General features: G+C 43.9%; 1 protein-coding gene across 2 annotated transcripts in view; it reads right to left on the reverse strand.

Annotated features, from left to right (window-relative positions):
• The window catches only part of LOC121543223 (disintegrin and metalloproteinase domain-containing protein 22-like), a 102,570-nt gene that overhangs the window by 27,119 nt on the left and 53,469 nt on the right, over window positions 1-21,982 (reverse strand). For both annotated transcript variants that reach the window (XM_045226004.1, XM_041852966.2), the window contains exons 4-6: window positions 18,949-19,015; window positions 7,860-7,942; window positions 4,622-4,685 (exon numbers count right to left, since the gene is read on the reverse strand). In XM_045226004.1, the coding sequence (XP_045081939.1) occupies window positions 4,622-4,685; window positions 7,860-7,942; window positions 18,949-19,015 (214 nt within the window). The remainder of the gene's footprint in view (window positions 1-4,621; window positions 4,686-7,859; window positions 7,943-18,948; window positions 19,016-21,982) is intronic.

Here is a 21,982-nt window from a genome sequence, read left to right on the forward strand (position 1 = left end):
TCACACGCAGGGAGGCCTAAACCCACTCAACCTTTGTCCATTGAGAACAGCTTTCTCCACATCAATGCAGGCAGAAACAACCAGGGAGTGAGCTATCTCTATCATCATACACAGTCTTTGATGAGTGAGCTCTCTCCTTTGTGTTACACAGTTTTTGATGTGAGTGTCACGTCCTGGGACCCCCTAAGGACAGACAGACACCATCTCTCATCATCCCACAGTCACTCTTCACACCAACCAGTATTCTGTATCATCTCACTCTTTCATGTTGCCAATGTGATTAGTGGTGGATCGCAAACCTAAATGTTGCCGTTCATTTCAATGTGATGGTAGATTTCTATACAGAACAGAACTGACAGATCAATCTGTATCATGTCTGTTAGTTATTATTCTGTTTCATGAATGCATGTGTATACATTAATATGTTGTTTCATTTCATAATATGTGAGCTATGTTGAATAATGTTTTGTACACATGAATATGCTGGTTATTGTTTGGACTTTGTTTAACAAACAACATTAATCTAAAATGAATGCTGTATAATGTTCTCTTGTCTAATTGTCTTTGTTTCCTGATTAATCCCTTTCTGGTGAGGTAGGATAACAGTTTTTTGGGGGGACAACCGTCTACAAACACAAACACACATACACACACACTCCACAGGGTGTGTGTGTCGTGAGTAGGATTAGGGGTCTCACACAGATGGGCCTCAGATGTCCTTGGACAAAAGAACAGGGTGTGTCCTGGGTTGCCGGGGGAGACCGTATCTCGGATGAATGAATATAGAGTAGGGGGGCAGCACCCCTTTCATTCAGGCTTAGGAGTTCCAAGGATTCTTCCTGTGTGTGTGTTGCATTAGAGTGCATGAAGGGGGTTGGCTAAAGGCCACAAAGGATCCCCATACTCCTCAACCCCCCTCACCACCACTACCCTCCCCTCCAAGCCTACATTCAAACCTCCATCCTCCTCATTCATAGGCTACCAGCTTAACCCCCCCTTCTCTACCCTCCCTTCTTCACACCCTCACCACCACATCTCCATCAAACCCCATCCCCCACACCAGCCCTGGCCCCCTTAGGGACTGGGTATTCTGGGATGTCCTGGGCACAGAGAGGGAATCCACTGAGAAGCCAGCCAATCCACCATCCAGGAAGGGCTGTTTTTGGAATGTTACATTTTGTGATGCTGATCACCACAACCTTTCTAAGTGATCTGGGTACTAACAGCACATAGATGTACACAATCCAGACAGACACCATTACGGTGCACCCATGAAGTATCACAAGGGAGAGAACCATGTCTATACATTCTGTTAATCATATTTCTATGCAAAGGAGAGGCGTGCCCAAACATGGAAGCTTTAATTCACATTCCCTATCATAACATACATCTTATATTGAGACAGGCAGTGCAGGTGGGGGCAGGGCAGGGGGTGGCACAACCGTGAGAGCCAGACATATGGTGTTCTCTACAAAGACAACTCAGCATAAACTCCCTCCTACAAACAAACACGCAAACACGCACAAACTGATTTTTCTGCGGCAGCAGCATCAAGGAGAGAACTGATCCCAGAATCCCAGTCTCAACATCCTGCCCACATAGAGCCACTTTAGTCAGCCTCTTGGCTCCCTTCCTGCTGCCTGGCTTAGTGGTTCTGGTTCCTCTTGGCTCCCTTCCTGCTGCCTGGCTTAGTGGTTCTGGTTCCTCTTGGCTGCCTTCCTACTGCCTGGCTTAGTGGTTCTGGTTCCTCTTGGCTCCCTTCCTGCTGCCTGGCTTAGTGGTTCTGGTTCCTCTTGGCTCCCTTCCTGCTGCCTGGCTTAGTGGTTCTGGTTCCTCTTGGCTCCCTTCCTGCTGCCTGGCTTAGTGGTTCTGGTTCCTCTTGGCTGCCTTCCTACTGCCTGGCTTAGTGGTTCTGGTTCCTCTTGGCTGCCTTCCTACTGCCTGGCTTAGTGGTTCTGGTTCCTCTTGGCTCCCTTCCTGCTGCCTGGCTTAGTGGTTCTGGTTCCTCTTGGCTCCCTTCCTGCTGCCTGGCTTAGTGGTTCTGGTTCCTCTTGGCTGCCTTCCTACTGCCTGGCTTAGTGGTTCTGGTTCCTCTTGGCTCCCTTCCTACTGCCTGGCTCCCTGGTTCTGGTTCCTCTTGGCTCCCTTCCTACTGCCTGGCTTAGTGTTCTGGTTCCTCTTGGCTGCCTTCCTACTGCCTGGCTTAGTGTTCTGGTTCCTCTTGGCTGCCTTCCTACTGCCTGGCTTAGTGGTTCTGGTTCCTCTTGGCTGCCTTCCTACTACCTAGCTTAGTGGTTCTGGTTCCATCCAGGTGGAAGGAGGGCAGATGGGTTAGCCATATGGAGACATGAGTTATGCTGCCACACACCCACACACACACATACACACACAGAAACACACACTGCCATGCCATCTCCATGTTATAACCGTCACATCCAACAGGATCATATCACCGGATCAGCCAGGCGTCAGCTTGGAAGCTGTTTGCCCGCTTGCTGTGTGTGAACACATCTTGGGTTTTAGATGTGTCTGGGTCTACCATTATTTTCTAAGTAGACAAAACACCATGTGAAGAGCTCTGTAAACTAGATTGACTCACAGTTGTGTAAATACTTTATTCTAAAACAGACTGGCTGACAGACAGGTACACAGAGAGATGTACTGTATATATACATAACATGACATTTGAAATGTCTTTATTGTTTTGGAACTTCTGAGTGTAATGTTTAGCATTAATTTTTATTGTTTATTTCACTTTTGTTTACAATCTACTTGACTTGCTTTGGCAATGTTAACATACGTTTCCCATGCCAATAAAGCCCTTAAATTGAATTGAGAGTTGCGGGGCATGTTTACCTAACACTACTGCCTGAGAGCATCTGAGAAAAAACACACACACACACACACACACACACACACACACACACACACACACACACACACACACACACACACACACACACACACACACACACACACACACACACACACAGACACACACACACACACACACACACACACACACACACACACACACACACACACACACACACACACACACACACACACAAGCAGGGTGAACAAATACGCTCAAAATAAACTTTTAAAAACACTGTCTGCTGACAGAGGGTGTACAAACAGAACGCTGCAGAGAGGATGCAAGTACAGCAGTGTCTGTGGGTGTGGGTGAGTGTGTGTCTGTGTATCAAACTTGGCATGCAGGGCAGGGAGGGCACTACTTGATCTTTCCAGCAGGCATCTGTGTGTCTTTGCGACAAGCCACTCAGAATGAACTGCACACCCAAGCAGACTGTCAGAGAGAGTGAGAAAGAGAGAGAGAGAGAGACAGAGAGTAGCCCCAAGACAGCAGATGTATATGCGGCTCCAAGCCCAGAAACTGACAGCCGACACTGGGCTTGAGAGCAGCACAGCATTGCCTTGTCCTGGAGCCAGGATGCTAATGGCTAACAACGTAGAGATGACACACACTGCCACTGCAAGCTTACTGCTTGCAAGATAAGCCTAAAGATGTCAACATTGGATGTACTGTATGTGTGTGTGACTAGCAGAGCGCTGCAGGAATTTTCTGAGTTAAGAGATCTTGGAGCGCAATTTTCCCTAATTCTCCCACTCACTCCCTTGCTTCAATAATTCAGTCCCTCCAGGAAGACTACAGAGGAATGACAGAGGGAGAGAAGGAGGGAAGGAAGATAGGGTGGGAAGGATGAAGGAGGCTTCTAAAACAGATGTGTCACAAATCCACAGGGTCCAAGTGTTGATGTTCATTTATGTTTCTCTCTCGCCCCCTCGTTCTCCTTCACTCCCACTTTGTCTCTGTCCTCTCTCCCTTCCTCTATCCTTCCCTTCTCCCTGACTCATTTCACACCTCCTCTTCTCATTTTCCTCTCTCCTCCTCACCACAGGCCCTAAACCTGTCATATGGATAGGAATTTTAAGAAGGCGGCTCTCTATGCCAGAAGCACACACACACACAAACACACACATTTATATATGCGCTTTTAAATGGATAGTCGGTGGCTCAATGACGGGATGTCTATGGGAACAGCTAACATGTCATTGCGCTAACGCTAGTAGTAATTCATCCACCCCCCTACCCTTGCCGCCACTGCTGAAAAAAATCCTAGGGGAAACACTGCACACACACAAATATACCCTTCTTCCCTTCCTGATTACCTCCACCCTAAGCACACACACACACACAGAAGAAAAAGTGTCTCTCACATCAACACATCAGAATCAGTGCTTGGTCTTCTCTCTCAGGGCGACAGATGCTGCTTTAAACCATCAACTCTCCCTTATCAATACAACCATATACTGTTTTATATCCCTCTATTCCTCATTATCTAATTGGCTGGTCAGCTCTGCTCTGTCCTTAGTGATCGCTAGCGGATAATCTCTCTGCTCTGGAGTCAATGTTAATTATGGGACGTGTAATGTAAGGGTAAGTCTGCTGTGTGATCTGCATTCACGGTCCGGTCTGCAAGACCCTCTAATCCCATTCAGTCCAGATGACTACTATTACACAGTATGCGTGCGTGTGTATGTGCGTGCGCACATGTGTGAATGGATGGCCAAGGCCAGGCTTAGCCGAGGTACTCACGCTGACGCCGTCCTTTCCTCCAGGCTCGATCATATAGGTGTGATTCCCATCAAAGAACATCCCACTGAGAGAGAGAGAGAGAGAGAGAGAGAGAGAGAGAGAGAGAGAGAGAGAGAGAGAGAGAGAGAGAGAGAGAGAGAGAGAAAAGAGAGAAATAGATCAATATGGCCGCCAGTCATTGCAGAAGTAAACAAGATGAATGCCAGCCCTCTCTCTTCTCTCTACAGTAACTGATGAGGACTGTGTGTGTGTCTGTAGTGGCACTAAGAGGGATAGGTGACTATGGATGGTTTATACTGGTACATCACAGGAGGCTGCTGAGTGGAGGACGGCTCATAATAATGGCTGGAACAGAGCAAATGGAATGGCATCAAACTCCTTGAAACCATGTGTTTGATGTACCATCCATAGACATGTACCAATATAAAGACATGTACTACACAGGAGGTTGGTGGCACCTTAATTGTGGAGGACTGGCTCATGGTACATCAAACACTACTAACCAACACTTCTAACCAACACTTCTAACCAACACTACTAACTAACACTACTAACTAACACTAGCCTTAACCACCACCTTTAGGCCTTTCTCCATCAAGGAAAACAGTCTGTAATATTGTCTTGGTTCGGTCAGTTCAAATATAGACCATAAATGGTGCAATCTGCAATGACTGGATATTGATATCCGATATAGGGTGTATTCTCTGTGCCTCCAACACTATCTGCAATACAGTATTACTGTGAAGAAGTGCCATGGCAGTGATTGTGATGGGAATGAAAAGGTCAAGCACAACGGAGAGGTCAACTAGAAGATGTATGTCTAAAACAGTAACTCTGGGTTACTACGCACACACAACACACAGGAAGGATAGGTAGACGTCCTCTGTAGTGACCTCTGTGTGTCATTACGGGCAGCAATCATCTTAAACGCTCACAGATCAATTTCCCATCCAGCATATATGTGAAGGTCCCCTTGTCCCTGCAAACTAGGCTGAGGGGTGTGTGTGTGTGTGTGTGCAGGCTGACGTGCGACTGTGAAGCGGACATCATCAATTAACTTTATCTGAAGCTTTTTAGGATATTGCTCAGGTCAAAGTGTGTACTATAGGAATGAGGGTAAACATCACACACACACACACACACACACACACACACACACACACACACACACACACACACACACACACACACACACACACACACACACACACACACACACACACACACACACACACACACACACACACACACACACACACACACACACACACACACCTCACATCCAGGCTGGGATGATGCTGCAGAGACAGCACCAACTGTCTCTGCCAGACACTACACACACACATACACAGAGGCACACAAACACTCTCTCTCTCTCTCTGATCAGGCTGCTATGATGGGACTGTCACGGCCTTATTGGGATTTCACTGACCTTATGTCTAACGAACGCGGATGGGTCAGCACACACACACACACACACACACACACAAACACAAACACAAACACACAGTTATATGGAGACTAATTATCACCCAGGACAGAAGACAGATTGCCTGATCCACCATCCTGATCTCACGAGCTTACACACAATGATTAGGCTAGGAGAGATAGGATCAGGATGGTGGATCAGGCTAGGAGAGATAGGGTCAGGATGGTGGATCAGGCTAGGAGAGATAGGGTCAGGATGGTGGATCAGGCTAGGAGAGATAGGGTCAGGATGGTGGATCAGGCTAGGAGAGATAGGGTCAGGATGGTGGATCAGGCTAGGAGAGATAGGGTCAGGATGGTGGATCAGGCTAGGAGAGATAGGGTCAGGATGGTGGATCAGGCTAGGAGAGATAGGGTCAGGATGCTGTGTGTGTGTCTGTAAACAGTAGCACACTCATGGTCACACTGTCACAATGTGCTTTTTCATTTTGTTTGCTACATGAAGAACAGTTGTCTCTGTGTCTCATGGTGTATGGTTTATAGCCTGATATACACTGGGACAGGTACATTACATTGAGTTCCATCCCTTCTCCGTCTGTTAATGTTATATTGCAGCACGACAAGGTGTGTGTATATGTGTGTGTGTATATGAAGGCAAGGCATGATGTACATTATGGTAAAGACCTGACTCAGCATAAGAGAAATACTCTGAGCACTATCTCTCTCTTCCTCCCTCCTTCTCTCTCTCTCCCTACCTCCTTCTCTCTCTCACCCTTTCTCCCCTTCTCTCCCTCCATCAGTCGTTCATCTTGCTGAGAAATGGATATAGAAGAGGTGCATCTCTCTGACTGACACAAGTGTGTGTTTCTTCTGAGTGTGTGTGTGTTTCCTCTGCATTCGAGACTCCCAATACTGTCAGATATATCCCAATACAGTCATACACACACAACACGCACACACACACACCTCCCTGCAGGGCTTTCTCCAGCTGACCCATCTCTCTCTCAGAGAAAGCGCTGCTTTAGAGCACAACTAAATATACCAGCGGGAGAAACAGAGACGTCCCACAGGACAATGCTGCAGGGAGGAGAGAGAGAGAGGATGGAGAGAGAGGATGGAGAGAGAGAGAGGATAGAGAGAGAGAGGATGGAGGGGGAGAGAGAGAGACAGAGAGAGAGAGAGAGACAGAGAGAGAGAGAAAGGGAGAGGAGAGAGGAGAGGAGAGAGAGAGAGACAGAGAGAGAGAGAGAGAGAGAGAGAGAGAGAGAGAGAGAGAGAGAGAGAGAGAGAGAGAGAAAGAAAGAGGGAGAGGAGAGAGAGGAGAGAGAGAGAGAGAGAGAGAGAGAGAGGATGGAGATGGAGAGAGAGAGAAAGAAAGAAGGAGAGGAGAGAGAGGAGATAGAGAGAGAGAGAGAGAGAGAGAGAGAGAGAGAGGGGGGGGTGTTTGTGTGCGAACAGAAAGATAAATAAAGTATGACTGTATGTGTATGTTGAGGTGGTTGGTAGCATCAAGCTACCCAAATGGTGCGCCCTGGTGTTCAATTCAGCTCCCTGTAAGAGCCTTGGGATCAGGCCCAGGTGGGACCAACACAACATAAAGGAAACTGGCTCTGAGTGGCGGCCATTGCGTGTCATGACTGGACCACACACACAAGCACCCAATATCAACAGAGAGAGAGAGATCAGCTAGTCTGCAATAATTATACTGGCATAATGCCTAAATGGGATAATTGCTATTTAGGCCTGAGACTGGAACACAGGGGGAAGGGAACACTGATGCAAGGAAAACACACACACACAGAATACTCACTGCAGGCCGTGGCAGGTGGAGAGGGCCACAAAGGATTCAGGGATGTCCTGCACTCTCCCCTGGTAATAACAATGTTCTCCTCCCTAGAGAGAGAGAGAGAGAGAGAGAGAGAGAGAGAGAGAGAGAAAGAGTGACAGATTAACACAACTGTCAGTGACATAGAGGATGGTAACTTTACATTTTAGTCATTTAACAGACGCTCTTATCCAGAGCGACTTACAATTAGTGAGTGCATACATTTTCATACTGGCCCCCCTGGCCCCCTGTGGGAAACGAACCCACAACCTTGGCGTTGCAAGTGCCATGCTCTACCAACTGAGCTACACGGGGCCTACTTTAGAGCCAATCCAACCTCCTGCCCAGAAACAACCAAAGATGTCAGCAATGTGTTAAAAGGTGGAGCTACTACCATCCATTTAAACACATATCCACTCCTTACAGATCAACACGACTGCCTGTTTTCTTTCTGGACAGGGTCATTGTCCCTACCACACTATATACACGTACTGTACATACTGTACACACACATTGCTGCACACTCTGAACAAAGAGCAATCTATCACTGAGCATTTCATAAGGAGATGAATCCAGAGCAATCAATCACAGAGCATTCACCCTTAGATCCTGAGACTGAAGTAATCTATCACAGAGTATTTGCTCACACAGACCAAGTGGTGTCTGTGAATACTAATATGTTCGACAGAATCAAGAGATCAGCTTAATATTGCAGATAGATTGTAACTTCCATCGATGTAATTGTCTGCATCACTTCCAATCCCCCATGTTTTTTATATATATATTCCCCTTTATTACTTTCCAACCCCGCCACCCTTTCCCTACTTGGGGTAAACTAGTGAACAACAATGCTTAGGCCTCTACTTCCAGCTTATACTTACTATCTACATTTTATGGACACAGTCAATTTTACAATAATTATATATATATATTTTTTTTTTCTCCTGAACTTCTTCTACTCTCAACCTCTCCGATCATTTTCATGATGTCCATCCGGTTTGCTTCTATATGCCATATCTTTCTAACTGTGCTCTTTCCCAAAAGCTCCCAAAATACAACCTACATACTTATTATGGACACAGTATGCTTACATTATTAGTTATCTTGTTATTATTTTGTTGTTAGTTGTTATTAGTCCCATCCTTCAGCTCCATTCAACACCTCCCATCTATCTCTTAACACCATCCATATAGGATTTCTATTTGCCATATATATTTCAACTGTACTGTGATGTTTTACAAAAATTCTGAACCTTTCTATTCTCATTGTTTCTACAGATTGTGAATTAAAAATAAACATTTTTGCTAAAAGTATTATTATATTATTGATCGATTGACTATGACTTTTCAGATCACCCAGTAATGCTATCTGCAAGGTTAGCTCCAGGTAAATATTGCAATCCTTTAGCCATTCCTGGACCTGTGTCCAAAAACAAGATACAAATGGACAGTACCAAAACAAATGATCTAATGATTCTGTCTCTTCGCAGCAAAATCTGCAGAACTGGGAAGATTGTATCCCCCATATAAATAACATTCTATTGGTAGCAAGAATTGTATATAATAATTTAAATTGAAAGATTCTAATTTTTGAATCCGGTGTCGTTTTGCGTATCAGTTCATAAATACTATGCCATGGGATCGGTACGTCAAAAATCTCTTCCCAACTATTTTGCAATCTATATGGGACGGCTGTCAATCCTTTGGTCCTTAAATGAAACTGATATACTTTTATATTTATCACAGTTTTCCTTAACCAATTATGTTCTTTAATGCAAGGCCGACAGACAAGTTCCTTACTTTCTCCCCCTTCCACTTTCCTCTTCCATTTTTGCGGTAAGGCTGCAATTATTTGGTTGTAAATTTGGGTAGAGCAGACATTTCCATATGTTTTTGTTAGCTGCATGTGCAACATAACTCCACCAGTCCTACCGATGTCAATTAGTATATTTGAGTTTAACCACAATATTTGTTGCATTATTTGTTCTGTCGTTTCTGGAGGATTAAATTGAAATTGCAACCAACTTTCTATGGCTTGTTTTAGAAATAGTGATATTTGGGAGATTATTTCCTTTTCAAATAACTGATAGTGAGTGGTTGTAATCTGAATAAAGGGAAAAAGGCCATTCTTGAACATTGGGTGAGACAATCTTACTAATTTGCTGGAGAACCAGTTCGGATTTAAGTATAACTTTTGTATGACTGAAGCTTTAATATTTAATAATTTCTGTCCACCGAATTCATATTCATTATATAAATAGGCCCGTTTAATTTTGTCTGGCTTGCCGTTCCAAATAAAATTGAATATTTTTTTCTCATATAATTTAAAAAACTGTTCGCTAGGCGTAGGCAAGACCATAAGCAAATAGGTAAACTGGGATAATACTAAAGAGTTAATCAGGGTGATTTTTCCACAAATTGACAGGTATTTACCTTTCCATGGTAGCAAGACCTTATCTATTTTTGCTAACTTTCTATTATAATTTATTGAAGTGAGATCATTTATTTCCTTTGGGATATGTATTCCGAGTATATCCACATCACCATTAGACCATTTTATTGGTAAACTACATTGTAATGTAAAAATTGTATTTTTTAGTGATCCAATAAGTAATATAGTACATTTGTCATAATTTGGTTGTAATCCAGAGAGGTTAGAAAATGTATCTAGATCCTCTATGAGGCTGTGGAGGGATTCAAGTTGTGGATTTAAAAGAAAACATGAATCATCAGCGTACAATGATACCTTTGTTTTTAAGCCCTGGAATTCTAATCCTCTGATATTATTGTTGGATCTGATTTGAATAGCTAACATCTCGATGGCCACAATAAATAGATATGCCGATAGTGGACAACCTTGTTTCACTCCTCTTGACAGTTTAAAACTTTCTGAGAAATAGCCATTATTTACTATTTTACACCTAGGGTTACTATACATGATTTTGACCCATTTTATAAGATATTCTCCAAAATTGAAATGCTCCAGGCATTTATATATAAACCCCAGTCGTACTTTATCAAATGCCTTTTCGAAGTCTGCTATGAATAGCAGGCCTGGTTTCCCAGATTTTCCATAATGTTCTATTGTTTCCAATACTTGCCTTATATTATCTCCAATGTATCTTCCATGTAAAAAACCTGTCTGATTAGAATGAATAATATCCGACAATACCTTTTTAATTCTATGCGGTATACATTTTGCTAGAATTTTTGCATCACAACACTGAAGTGTAAGTGGCCTCCAATTTTTTAAATGGACTGGATCTTTATATTTTCCACTTGTATCCTGTTTCAGTAATAATGAGATCAGACCTTCTTCTTGAGTGTCAGATAATCTACCATTTACATAGGAGTTGTTAAAACATGCTAATAACGGTCCTCTTAGTATATCAAAAAAGGTTTGGTATACCTCGACTGGTATGCCATCCAACCCTGGAGTTTTCCCGGACTTAAAGTCTTTAATTGCATCCAGAAGTTCCTCCTCTGTAATTTCACCTTCACATGAGTCTTTCTGTATGGCTGTTAATTTTACATTATCAATAGAAAAAAAATCTCTACAATTAGCTTCAGTTAGAGGAGATGGAGGCGACTGAAACGAAAACATATGCTTAAAGTACTTTGTTTTCTCCTTCAAAATATCATTTGGTGAATCATGGGTGACTCCGTCAATTGTAACCAGTTTCATTAAATTATTTTTGGTAGCATTCCTATGTTGAAGATAAAAAAAATAATTTTGTGCATTTTTCCCCATATTCCATCCAGTTTATATTATATTACACTTGATCTTTCTTGAATATGTTTCTCCATTTCTTTTTGTTTTTCCTCTAATTTATTCTGAGCCTCTATGTTACAGTCTTTATTGCCATCTATCTGTTCTGTTAGACTTTCTATTTCCTTTGTTAGTATAAATTCTTTTGAGCTAAATTGCTTTGTTTTCGAGATGAGTACTGAATTGCATGGCCTCTAAAGGCACATTTAAAGGTGTCCCATACAATAAGGGGATTTGCTGTACCTATGTTACAGTATGTCGGAAAAAGTCAGTTATAAATTCCTTTGTCCTAGTTAAAAATAAATTATCATCCAAAAGGCTTTGATTACATTTCCAATATCCTCGCCCATGTGGAAATTCAGTAAGAGTAATGTATATGCCAATTATATGATGGTCCGACCGCATTCTGTCCCCTATCAACACTTTTTAAACTTTTGGTGCCAACGAGAATGAAATAAGAAAGAAGTCAAGACGACTAGCTTGATTGAGTCTCCGCCATGTATATCTCACTAGATCAGGATATTTAAGCCTCCATATATCTACTAGTTCTAATGTATCCATGACATTCACGATTTCCTTAAGAGCATGTGGGTGATTGTTTGTGGTGTGATTTCCTTTACGGTCCATTGAGCTATTTAAAACAGTATTATAATCCCCCACCATAATAATATTGTCTTGAATTGCTTGCAGGGTTGATCATTTATTATACAGTGGGGGAAAAAAGTATTTAGTCAGCCACCAATTGTGCAAGTTCTCCCACTTAAAAGGATGAGAGAGGCCTGTAATTTTCATCATAGGTACACGTCAACTATGACAGACAAAATGAGGAAAAAAAATCCAGAAAATCACATTGTAGGATTTTTTATGAATTTATTTGCAAATTATGGTGGAAAATAAGTATTTGGTCAATAACAAAAGTTTCTCAATACTGGGAGAACATGCACAATTGGTGGCTGACTAAATACTTTTTTCCCCCACTGTATATATTGTCAAAGAAGTGTGGATCATCATTATTTGGTCCATAAAGGTTAATGAGCCATATCTGTTTATGGTCCAATAACATATTTAAAATAATCCATCTACCTTGTGTATCTATTTGGACAATTTGCACATTCGGATCGAAATAAATATTAATTAATATCATCACCCCTTTTGAATTTCTTTGCCCATGGGAGAAGTATATTTCGCCCCCCCATTCCTTTTTCCACGCAACTTCATCTTGAATTGTTGAATGAGTTTCCTGTAAACAATAGATATTATATTCCTTCTCTTTGAGCCATGTAAATATTGTTATTCTTTTATTATTATCAGCTAAGCCATTACAATTATAACTGGCTATACTTTTTTCACCATACACCATAATGAGATACAAGTTTCAAGTCTATTTATCATTATATATGTTTGTAAATTTACGAATAAAAAATACCGTAATGTTTGAGTGTCCATATAGCTGTACTGTGATATTTGCATTGCTACTAAGTAACCCTTCAATTGTTCTCCACTAATTCCCCCGCTAAAGCCCCTCCCCATCCGAAGTTGAGCCGTCATCCCAGTGATCGCCATCCCACCCACGTCCCTCCGGATCCCTAAGGCCCCGAGAGGCCAGGACCCATCCATCGAAAACAGCACACAGTGCCACCCACAAAACAGAAGCAGATTTACTGCCAAAAGCATTTCCAATGCTGTCACCTCTATATATATATATATATATATATATATATATATATATATATATATATATACTATTAAAATATATATATATATTCAAATATCTTGCATATCTTATTTTCCATAATTATCAATTAATATGCGTAATAATGTCGGCAGTTCATGCGTAGGATTTTAACATATAACCCGGATTGCCATTGTATTACATTTAATTTATTGACAAGCAATTATTATCCTAGCAAACAATTACCGCGGTCCATCCCATACTCCCCTCAACATCCCCACCCCCCACAACAGAACACGCACGCACATACTCACATACTCCAACACACTCAACCCCCCTCCCCCACAATCAACCATAAAATTAGATGCCCCTCTAGCCTATCTTAACCTTTTTCTTGTTTCTCTCATCAGATCATCTACTGACAGGAAGCCACAGCAATGATCGACCCCCTCCATGTTTCTCTCTCCCTCCCCCTCAATGTCTCTCTCCCCCTCCCCCCTCAATGTCTCTCTCCCCCTCCCCCTCAATGTCTCTCTCCCCCTCCCCCTCCCCCTCCATGTCTCTCTCTCCCTCCCCCTCCATGTCTCTCTCTCCCTCCCCCTCCATGTCTCCCCCCCTCCATGTATCTCTCTCCCTCCCCCCTCCATGTCTCTCTCTCCCTCCCCTCCCCCTCCATGTATCTCTACCCTCCCCCTCAATGTATCTCCCCCCATGTCTCTCTACCCTCCCCCCTCCATGTCTCTCTACCCCTCCCCCCTCAATGTCTCTCTACCCTCCCCCCTCAATGTCTCTTTCTCCCTCCCCCCTCAATGTCTCTCTCTCCCTCCCCCTCCATGTCTCTCTCTCCCTCCCCCTCCATGTCTCTCTCTTCTCCCCCTCCATGTCTCTCTCTCCCTCCCCATCCATGTCTCTCTCTCCCTCCCCCTCCATGTCTCTCTCTCCATCTCCCTGGCTTTTTCAAACCACAGAGTGCTTAGGCCCATTCTGCTGCGTTAGTCTGCATGTGCGTGTGTCTGGTACATAAAGCCATATTTATTCATATAGATTTGTATGATGTCTAAGTGCTGTCTCTTCCTGGTCCATTTATCCTGGTCTAACTGTCATTAGACAGGAAGCCGGCCTCTCAGATGGAAAACAGCTTTTATCACTGGATCAATTCCTGCAATACACCCTCCCCTGGGCTGGACACTGGGAGGCAGCTCTGTACTGGCCCACTGCACACCACAACACTCTCTCTCTACCACAACTCACTCTCTCTCTACCACAACTCACTCTCTCTCTACCACAACTCACTCTCTCTCTACCACAACTCACTCTCTCTCTACCACAACTCACTCTCTCTCTACCACAACTCACTCTCTCTCTACCACAACTCACTCTCTCTCTACCACAACTCACTCTCTCTCTACCACAACACTCTCTCTCTACCACAACACTCTCGCTCTACCACAACACTCTCAATTTAATTTCAATTTTTCAATCTCTCTCTCTCTCTCTCTCTCTCTCTCTCTCTCTCTCTCTCTCTCTCTCTCTCTCTCTCTCTCTCTCTCTCTCTCTCTCTCTCTCTCTCTCTCTCTCTCTCTCTCTGTCTCTCAGGGAGGAGGGAGAGAGAGAAAGAGATGGAAAGAGAGGGAGGGAGGGACGTGGAGTGAGACACTGACCGTCAAAGCCTGTCTATCTATATCACTATCTATGGATGAGAGGAGAGCCCTGTTACTTCTGTTGTAACGTGAGTTCCCCATCTCTCCTTCCTCCTTCTTCTCTGGGGAGGAAGTACTCCTGTGATATTACTCTCAGTCAATGGGGGAGAGACAGAGAGTGTCAGAGAGAGAGAGAGACACACACAAAAAGAGAGAGAGAGAGAGAGAGAGAGAGAGAGAGAGAGAGAGAGAGAGAGAGAGAGAGAGAGAGAGAGAGAGAGAGAGAGAGAGAGAGAAAGCGAGAGAGTGAGAGAAAGAAAGAGAGAGAGCGTGAGGGAAAGAGCGAGAGCGAGAGAGTCAGAGAGAGAGCGAGGAAGATAGGAAGAGGAAGAGAGAGCTATTTATAAGCAGGGCTGTGCTCTACTATCCAGCACCTCTCTCCCTTCCCGTCTCCCCTGAACCTTCTGCTCCAGTTCTCATAGAGGCAAGAAACACCCAGAAACCTGCATTGTGTGTGTGTGTGTGTGTGTGTGTGTGTGTGTGTGTGTGTGTGTGTGTGTGTGTGTGTGTGTGTGTGTGCGTGCAGAGCTAAATCAGTCAGATCAGTGATCTCAGATGGACCAGATAAGAGCGATTAATCATCTCAAACAATCTGGACTCTGAGAACAACAGCAAGACAATAAGAGGGTCAGACAGACACTACATACACAAGTAGGACACACTGCCCTCTGAGTCTGTGTGTGTGTGTGAGAGAGAGAGAGATTGTGTGTGCCCTCTGAGTCTGTGTGTGTGTGTGTGTGAGAGAGAGAGATTGTGTGTGCCCGTGAGAGAAGGAGAGAGAGAGTGCTAGGGAAGCTGCAGGGCTGTTGTAATCATGGCCTACATATATATATATATATATATATATATACACTGCTCAAAAAAATAAAGGGAACACTTAAACAACACAATGTAACTCCAAGTCAATCACACTTCTGTGAAATCAAACTGTCCACTTAGGAAGCAACACTGATTGACAATAAATTTCACATGCTGTTGTGCAAATGGAATAGACAACAGGTGGAAATTATAGGCAATTAGCAAGACACCCCCAATAAAGAAGTGGTTCTGCAGGTGGTGACCACAGACCACTTCTCAGTTCCTATGCTTCCTGGCTGATGTTTTGGTCACTTTTGAATGCTGGCGGTGCATTCACTCTAGTGGTAGCATGAGACAGAGTCTACAACCCACACAAGTGGCTCAGGTAGTGCAGCTCATCCAGGATGGCACATCAATGCGAGCTGTGGCAAGAAGGTTTGCTGTGTCGGTCAGCGTAGTGTCCAGAGCATGGAGGCGCTACCAGGAGACAGGCCAGTACATCAGGAGAAGTGGAGGAGGCCGTAGGAGGGCAACAACCCAGCAGCAGGACCGCTACCTCCGCCTTTGTGCAAGGAGGAGCAGGAGGAGCACTGCCAGAGCCCTGCAAAATGACCTCCAGCAGGCCACAAATGTGCATGTGTCTGCTCAAACGGTCAGAAACAGACTGCATGAGGGTGGTATGAGGACCCGACGTCCACAGGTGGGGGTTGTGCTTACAGCCCAACACCGTGCAGGACGTTTGGCATTTGCCAGAGAACACCAAGATTGGCAAATTCGCCACTGGCGCCCTGTGCTCTTCACAGATGAAAGCAGGTTCACACTGAGCACATGTGACAGATGTGACAGAGTCTGGAGACGCCGTGGAGAACGTTCTGCTGCCTGCAACATCCTCCAGCATGACCGGTTTGGCGGTGGGCCAGTCATGGTGTGGGGTGGCATTTCTTTGGGGGCCGCACAGCCCTCCATGTGCTCGCCAGAGGTAGCCTGACTGCCATTAGGTACCGAGATGAGATCCTCAGACCCCTTGTGAGACCATATGCTGGTGCGGTTGGCCCTGGGTTCCTCCTAATGCAAGACAATGCTAGACCTCATGTGGCTGGAGTGTGTCAGCAGTTCCTGCAAGAGGAAGGCATTGATGCTATGGACTGGCCCGCCCGTTCCCCAGACCTGAATCCAATTGAGCACATCTGGGACATCATGTCTCGCTCCATCCACCAACGCCACGTTGCACCACAGACTGTCCAGGAGTTGGCGGATGCTTTAGTCCAGGTCTGGGAGGAGATCCCTCAGGAGACCATCCGCCACCTCATCAGGAGCATGCCAAGGCGATGTAGGGAGGTCATACAGGCACGTGGAGGCCACACAAACTACTGAGCCTCATTTTGACTTGTTTTAAGGACATTACATCAAAGTTGGATCAGCCTGTAGTGTGGTTTTCCACTTTAATTTTGAGGGTGACACCAAATCCAGACCTCCATGGGTTGATAAATTTGATTTCCATTGATAATTTTTGTGTGATTATGTTGTCAGCACATTCAACTATGTAAAGAAAATAGTATTTAATAAGATTATTTCATTCATTCAGATCTAGGATGTGTTGTTTAAGTGTTCCCTTTATATTTTTGAGCAGTGTATATATTTTTTACATTTTAGTCATTTAGTAGAAGCTCTTATCCAGAGCGATTTACAGTTAGTGCATCCATTTTAAGATAGCTAGGTCAGACAACCACATATCACAGTCATAGTAAGTATACTTTTCCACAATAAAGTAGCTATCTGCAAAGTCAGAGCTAGTAGGAGGGGGGGAGGGGTCAAGTGCAAGTGGTTCAGGAACGGTCTATAATAATAATAATAATATGCCATTTAGCAGACGCTTTTATCCAAAGCGACTTACAGTCATGCGTGCATACCTTTTTTTTTTTTTTTTTTTTTTTTTTGTGTATGGGTGGTCCCGGGGATCGAACCCACTACCTTGGCGTTACAAGCGCCGTGCTCTACCAGCTGAGCTACAGAGGACCACAGTCTAATCTACATGGTGTTGGTGTTACATGACAGGTCTAATCTACATGGTGTTGATGTTACATGACAGGTCTAATTAACATGGTGTTGATGTTTCATGACAGGTCTAATTAACATGGTGTTGGTGTTACATGACAGGTCTAATCAACATGGTGTTGGTGTTACATGACAGGTCTAATCTACATGGTGTTGATGTTTCATGACAGGTCTAATCTACATGGTGTTGGTGTTACATGACAGGTCTAATTAACATGGTGTTGATGTTACATGACAGGTCTAATTAACATGGTGTTGGTGTTACATGACAGGTCTAATCAACATGGTGTTGGTGTTACATGACAGGTCTAATCTACATGGTGTTGGTGTTACATGACAGGTCTAATTAACATGGTGTTGGTGTTACATGACAGGTCTAATCAACATGGTGTTGATGTTACATGACAGGTCTAATCAACAGGGTGTTGATGTTACATGACAGGTCTAATCTACATGGTGTTGGTGTTACATGACAGGTCTAATCTACATGGTGTTGGTGTTACATGACAGGTCTAATCTACATGGTGTTGGTGTTACATGACAGGTCTAATCAACATGGTGTTGATGTTACATGACAGGTCTAATCTACATGGTGTTGGTGTTACAAGTCTGACAGGATAAGTCTGTTCTTGGTTTCTTAGCATCAGAAATAATGTTATTGTACCTTGCTGCTTCTCAGCTGTTTATAAACATTATTACATAGTTGGCCACTGTAAAGACTGTTGATGGCTAATAAAGTATCTCCTAGTAATAACAAGAAGAGATAGTAATCCATCGTGTGGATTATAATTTCCCTAATAACCTAATAATATTTTTAACTGTTTAACTATGATCTTGCCATCCTAATCTCATTGGTAATCTCTGAGATTAGCATGGCACAGAGTGGTGGATGTCCAGATTACGGTCAGCGAGCTATGAGGATGTTGTTAATCCCAGATTAAGGGTTTTAAGGATCAACCATTTAATGGTAGCTACTGACACCGTAGTGCACCCTATCAGCATGTTCTCATCAAACCTTCTCATTTCTGAAAGAACATTCTAATTCAGAGACAAGATTTAGAAATGGGGCTCAGGTCCTTACTTTGAAGATGACAGCCTTCCCATTTTCTGAAATATGCCTCTCCACGTACTTTGAAGACAGAAGATCACTGGGGAGGAGAGAAGAGGAAACAGAGGGGGAGAACAGTTAGACAATTACAGATATTAATTCAGACCTCTGTGTCGGTTAGAGGGATGGAAGAGTGTTTATGAAATGACAGTATTCTCTGGTTATCTCCAGGCTTGTCTCTAAACTTCAGAGCATCCACCAATTATCAGCTACTACCAATAGAGGACTATTTCCAGCGAGCTCACAAACACACACACACACACACTTGAAAAAAGTCTTAACATTCAAGGGCATTTCGGTGGATGCGTTTGTATTTGAGAAGGAGAGAGAGGGGGAGGGAGAGAGAGAGAGAGAGAGAGAGAGAGAGAGAGAGAGAGAGAGAGAGAGAGAGAGAGAGAGAGAGAGAAAGAGGGGGAGAGAGAGAGAAAGAGCAGAAAAGTGAGCAGACAAAAGAAAGGGATATGATGAAAGAGAATCAGAAAAACAGAGAGAGAAACAGGAAGAGAGAGAGAGACTAATACACAAGGGCCAGTCAGTCTATGAATGCTTTCTCAGCAAAGCTGGGCCTAAGATTCCCCATTGAGTTACATACTGCAGCCCCAATCTGGGACAGAGATATATGAGCTATTCACACAGCGCTGCAGTGGATAGCTGCCGTCTTACGGGCTCCTGACCAATTCTTCTATTTTGTGTGTTTTTTACCCTGATCTTAACTTTTTTTAGTACATCATTATTGTACATAATATTTCCACCATCATTTTCTATGACCGAAAACAGCTTCTGGACATCAGAACAGTGATCACTAACCTCAATTTAGATGAATATTTATACTTCAACGGGTCGGCAGCTGTGGATGTACTGCTCGTTCCAGAAGAGGAAGACACATCTCAAGAGAGGCAAATGAGTGGGCTCCCTGACGTAGCCGATGTGAGTAAGACCTTTAAACAGGTTAACATTCTCAAGGCCGCGGGGCCAGACGGATTACCAGAAAGTGTACTCAGAGCATGCGCTGACCAGCTGGCAAGTGTCTTCATTGACATTTTCAACCTCTCCCTGACCCAGTCTGTAATACCTACATGTTTCAAGCAGACTACCATAGTGCCTGTGCCCAAGAACGCCAAGGTAACCTGTCTAAATGACTATCGCCACATAGCATCTGTAGCAATGAAATGTTTTGAAAGGTTGGTCATGGCTCACATCAACACCATCATCCCAGGCACCTTGGACCTACTCCAATTTGCATACCGCCCCAACAGATCCACAGATGACTCAATCTCTATTGCCCTCCACACTGCTCTTTCTCACCTGGACAAAAGGAACACCTACGTGTGAATGCTGTTCATTGACTACAGCTCAGCGTTCAACACCATAGCGCCCTCCAAACTCATTACTAAGCTCAGGACCCTGGGACTGAACACCTCCCTCTGCAACTGGATCCTGGACTTCCTGACGGGCCACACCCAGGTGGTGAGGGTAGGCAATAACACATCCGCCACGCTGATCCTCAACACGGGGGCCCCTCAGGGGTGCGTGCTTAGTCCCATCCTTTACTCCCGGTTAACTCCAACACTATCATTAAGTTTGCTGACGACACGACGGTGGTTGCCCTGATCACCTAAGATGATGAGACAGCCTATAGGGAGGAGGTCAGTGACCTGGCAGTGTGGTGCCAGGACAACAATCTGTCCCTCAACGTCAGCAAGACAAAGGAGCTGATAGTAGACTACAGGAAATGGAGGGCCGAGCACGCCTCCATCCACATCAACAGAGCTGTAGTGGAGCAGGTCGAGAGCTTCAAGTTTCTCTGTGTCCACATCACTAAGGAATTATCATGGTTCACACACACCAACACAGTCGTGAAGAAGGCACGACAACAACTCTTCCCCCTCAGGAGGCTGAAAAGTTTCGGCATGGGCCCTCATATCCTCAAAAACTTCAACAGCTGCACCATTGAGAGCATCTTGACTGGCTGCATCATCGCTTGGTATGGCAACTGCTTGGCGTCTGACCGGAAGGCGCTACAGGGGGTAGTGCATATGGCCCAATACATCACTCCCATCCAGGACCTCTATACCAGGCGGTGTCAGAGGAAGGCCCAAAAATGTGTCAACGACTCCAGCCACCCAAGTCATTGACTGTTCTCTCTGCTATCGCACGGCAAGTGGTATCGATGCACAAAGTCTGGAACCAACAGGACTATCTGTATTGACCCTTTTTGCACAAACTCTTTTGACTCATCACATACTGTACACTGCTGCTAATGCTATTTATAGAGCCATTATTGCATGGAACTCCCTTCCATCTCATATTGTGCAAATTAACAGCAAACCTGGTTTCAAAAAATAAATAAAGCAACACCTCACAGCACAACGCCTCTCCCCTATTTGACCTAGATAGTTTGTGTGTATGTATTGATATGTAGGCTACGTGTGCCTTTTGTAAAAACATTTTAATATATGTAGTTTGGTCCTTGAGCTGTTCTTGTCTATTAATGTTCTGTATTATGTAATGTTTCATGTTTTGTGTAGACCCCAGGAAGAGTAGCTGCTGCTTTTGCAACAGCTAATGGGGATCCTAACAAAATAACAAATACCAAATCTATCCTGTTGCCTATTCACTTTACCCCTGCCTATATGTGCATATCTACCTCAATTACAATTGAAGTCGGAAGTTTACATACACCTTAGCCAAATAAATGTAAACTCAGTTTTCACAATTCCTGACATTTAATCCTAGTAAAAATTCCCTGTCTTAGGTCAGTTATGATCACCACTTTATTTTAAGAATGTCAAATGTCAGAATAATAGTAGAGAGAATGATTTATTTCAGCTTTTATTTCTTTCATCACATTCCCAGTGGGTCAGAAGTTTACATACACTCAATTAGTATTTGGTAGCATTGCCTTTAAATTGTTTAACTTGGGTCAAATGTTTTGGGTAGCCTTCCACAAGCTTCCCACAATAAATTGGGTGAATTTTGGCCCATTCCTCCTGACAGAGCTGGTGTA

Source organism: Coregonus clupeaformis, chromosome 17, assembly GCF_020615455.1.
Source record: "Coregonus clupeaformis isolate EN_2021a chromosome 17, ASM2061545v1, whole genome shotgun sequence".
Classification (NCBI taxonomy): Eukaryota; Metazoa; Chordata; class Actinopteri; order Salmoniformes; family Salmonidae; genus Coregonus; species Coregonus clupeaformis.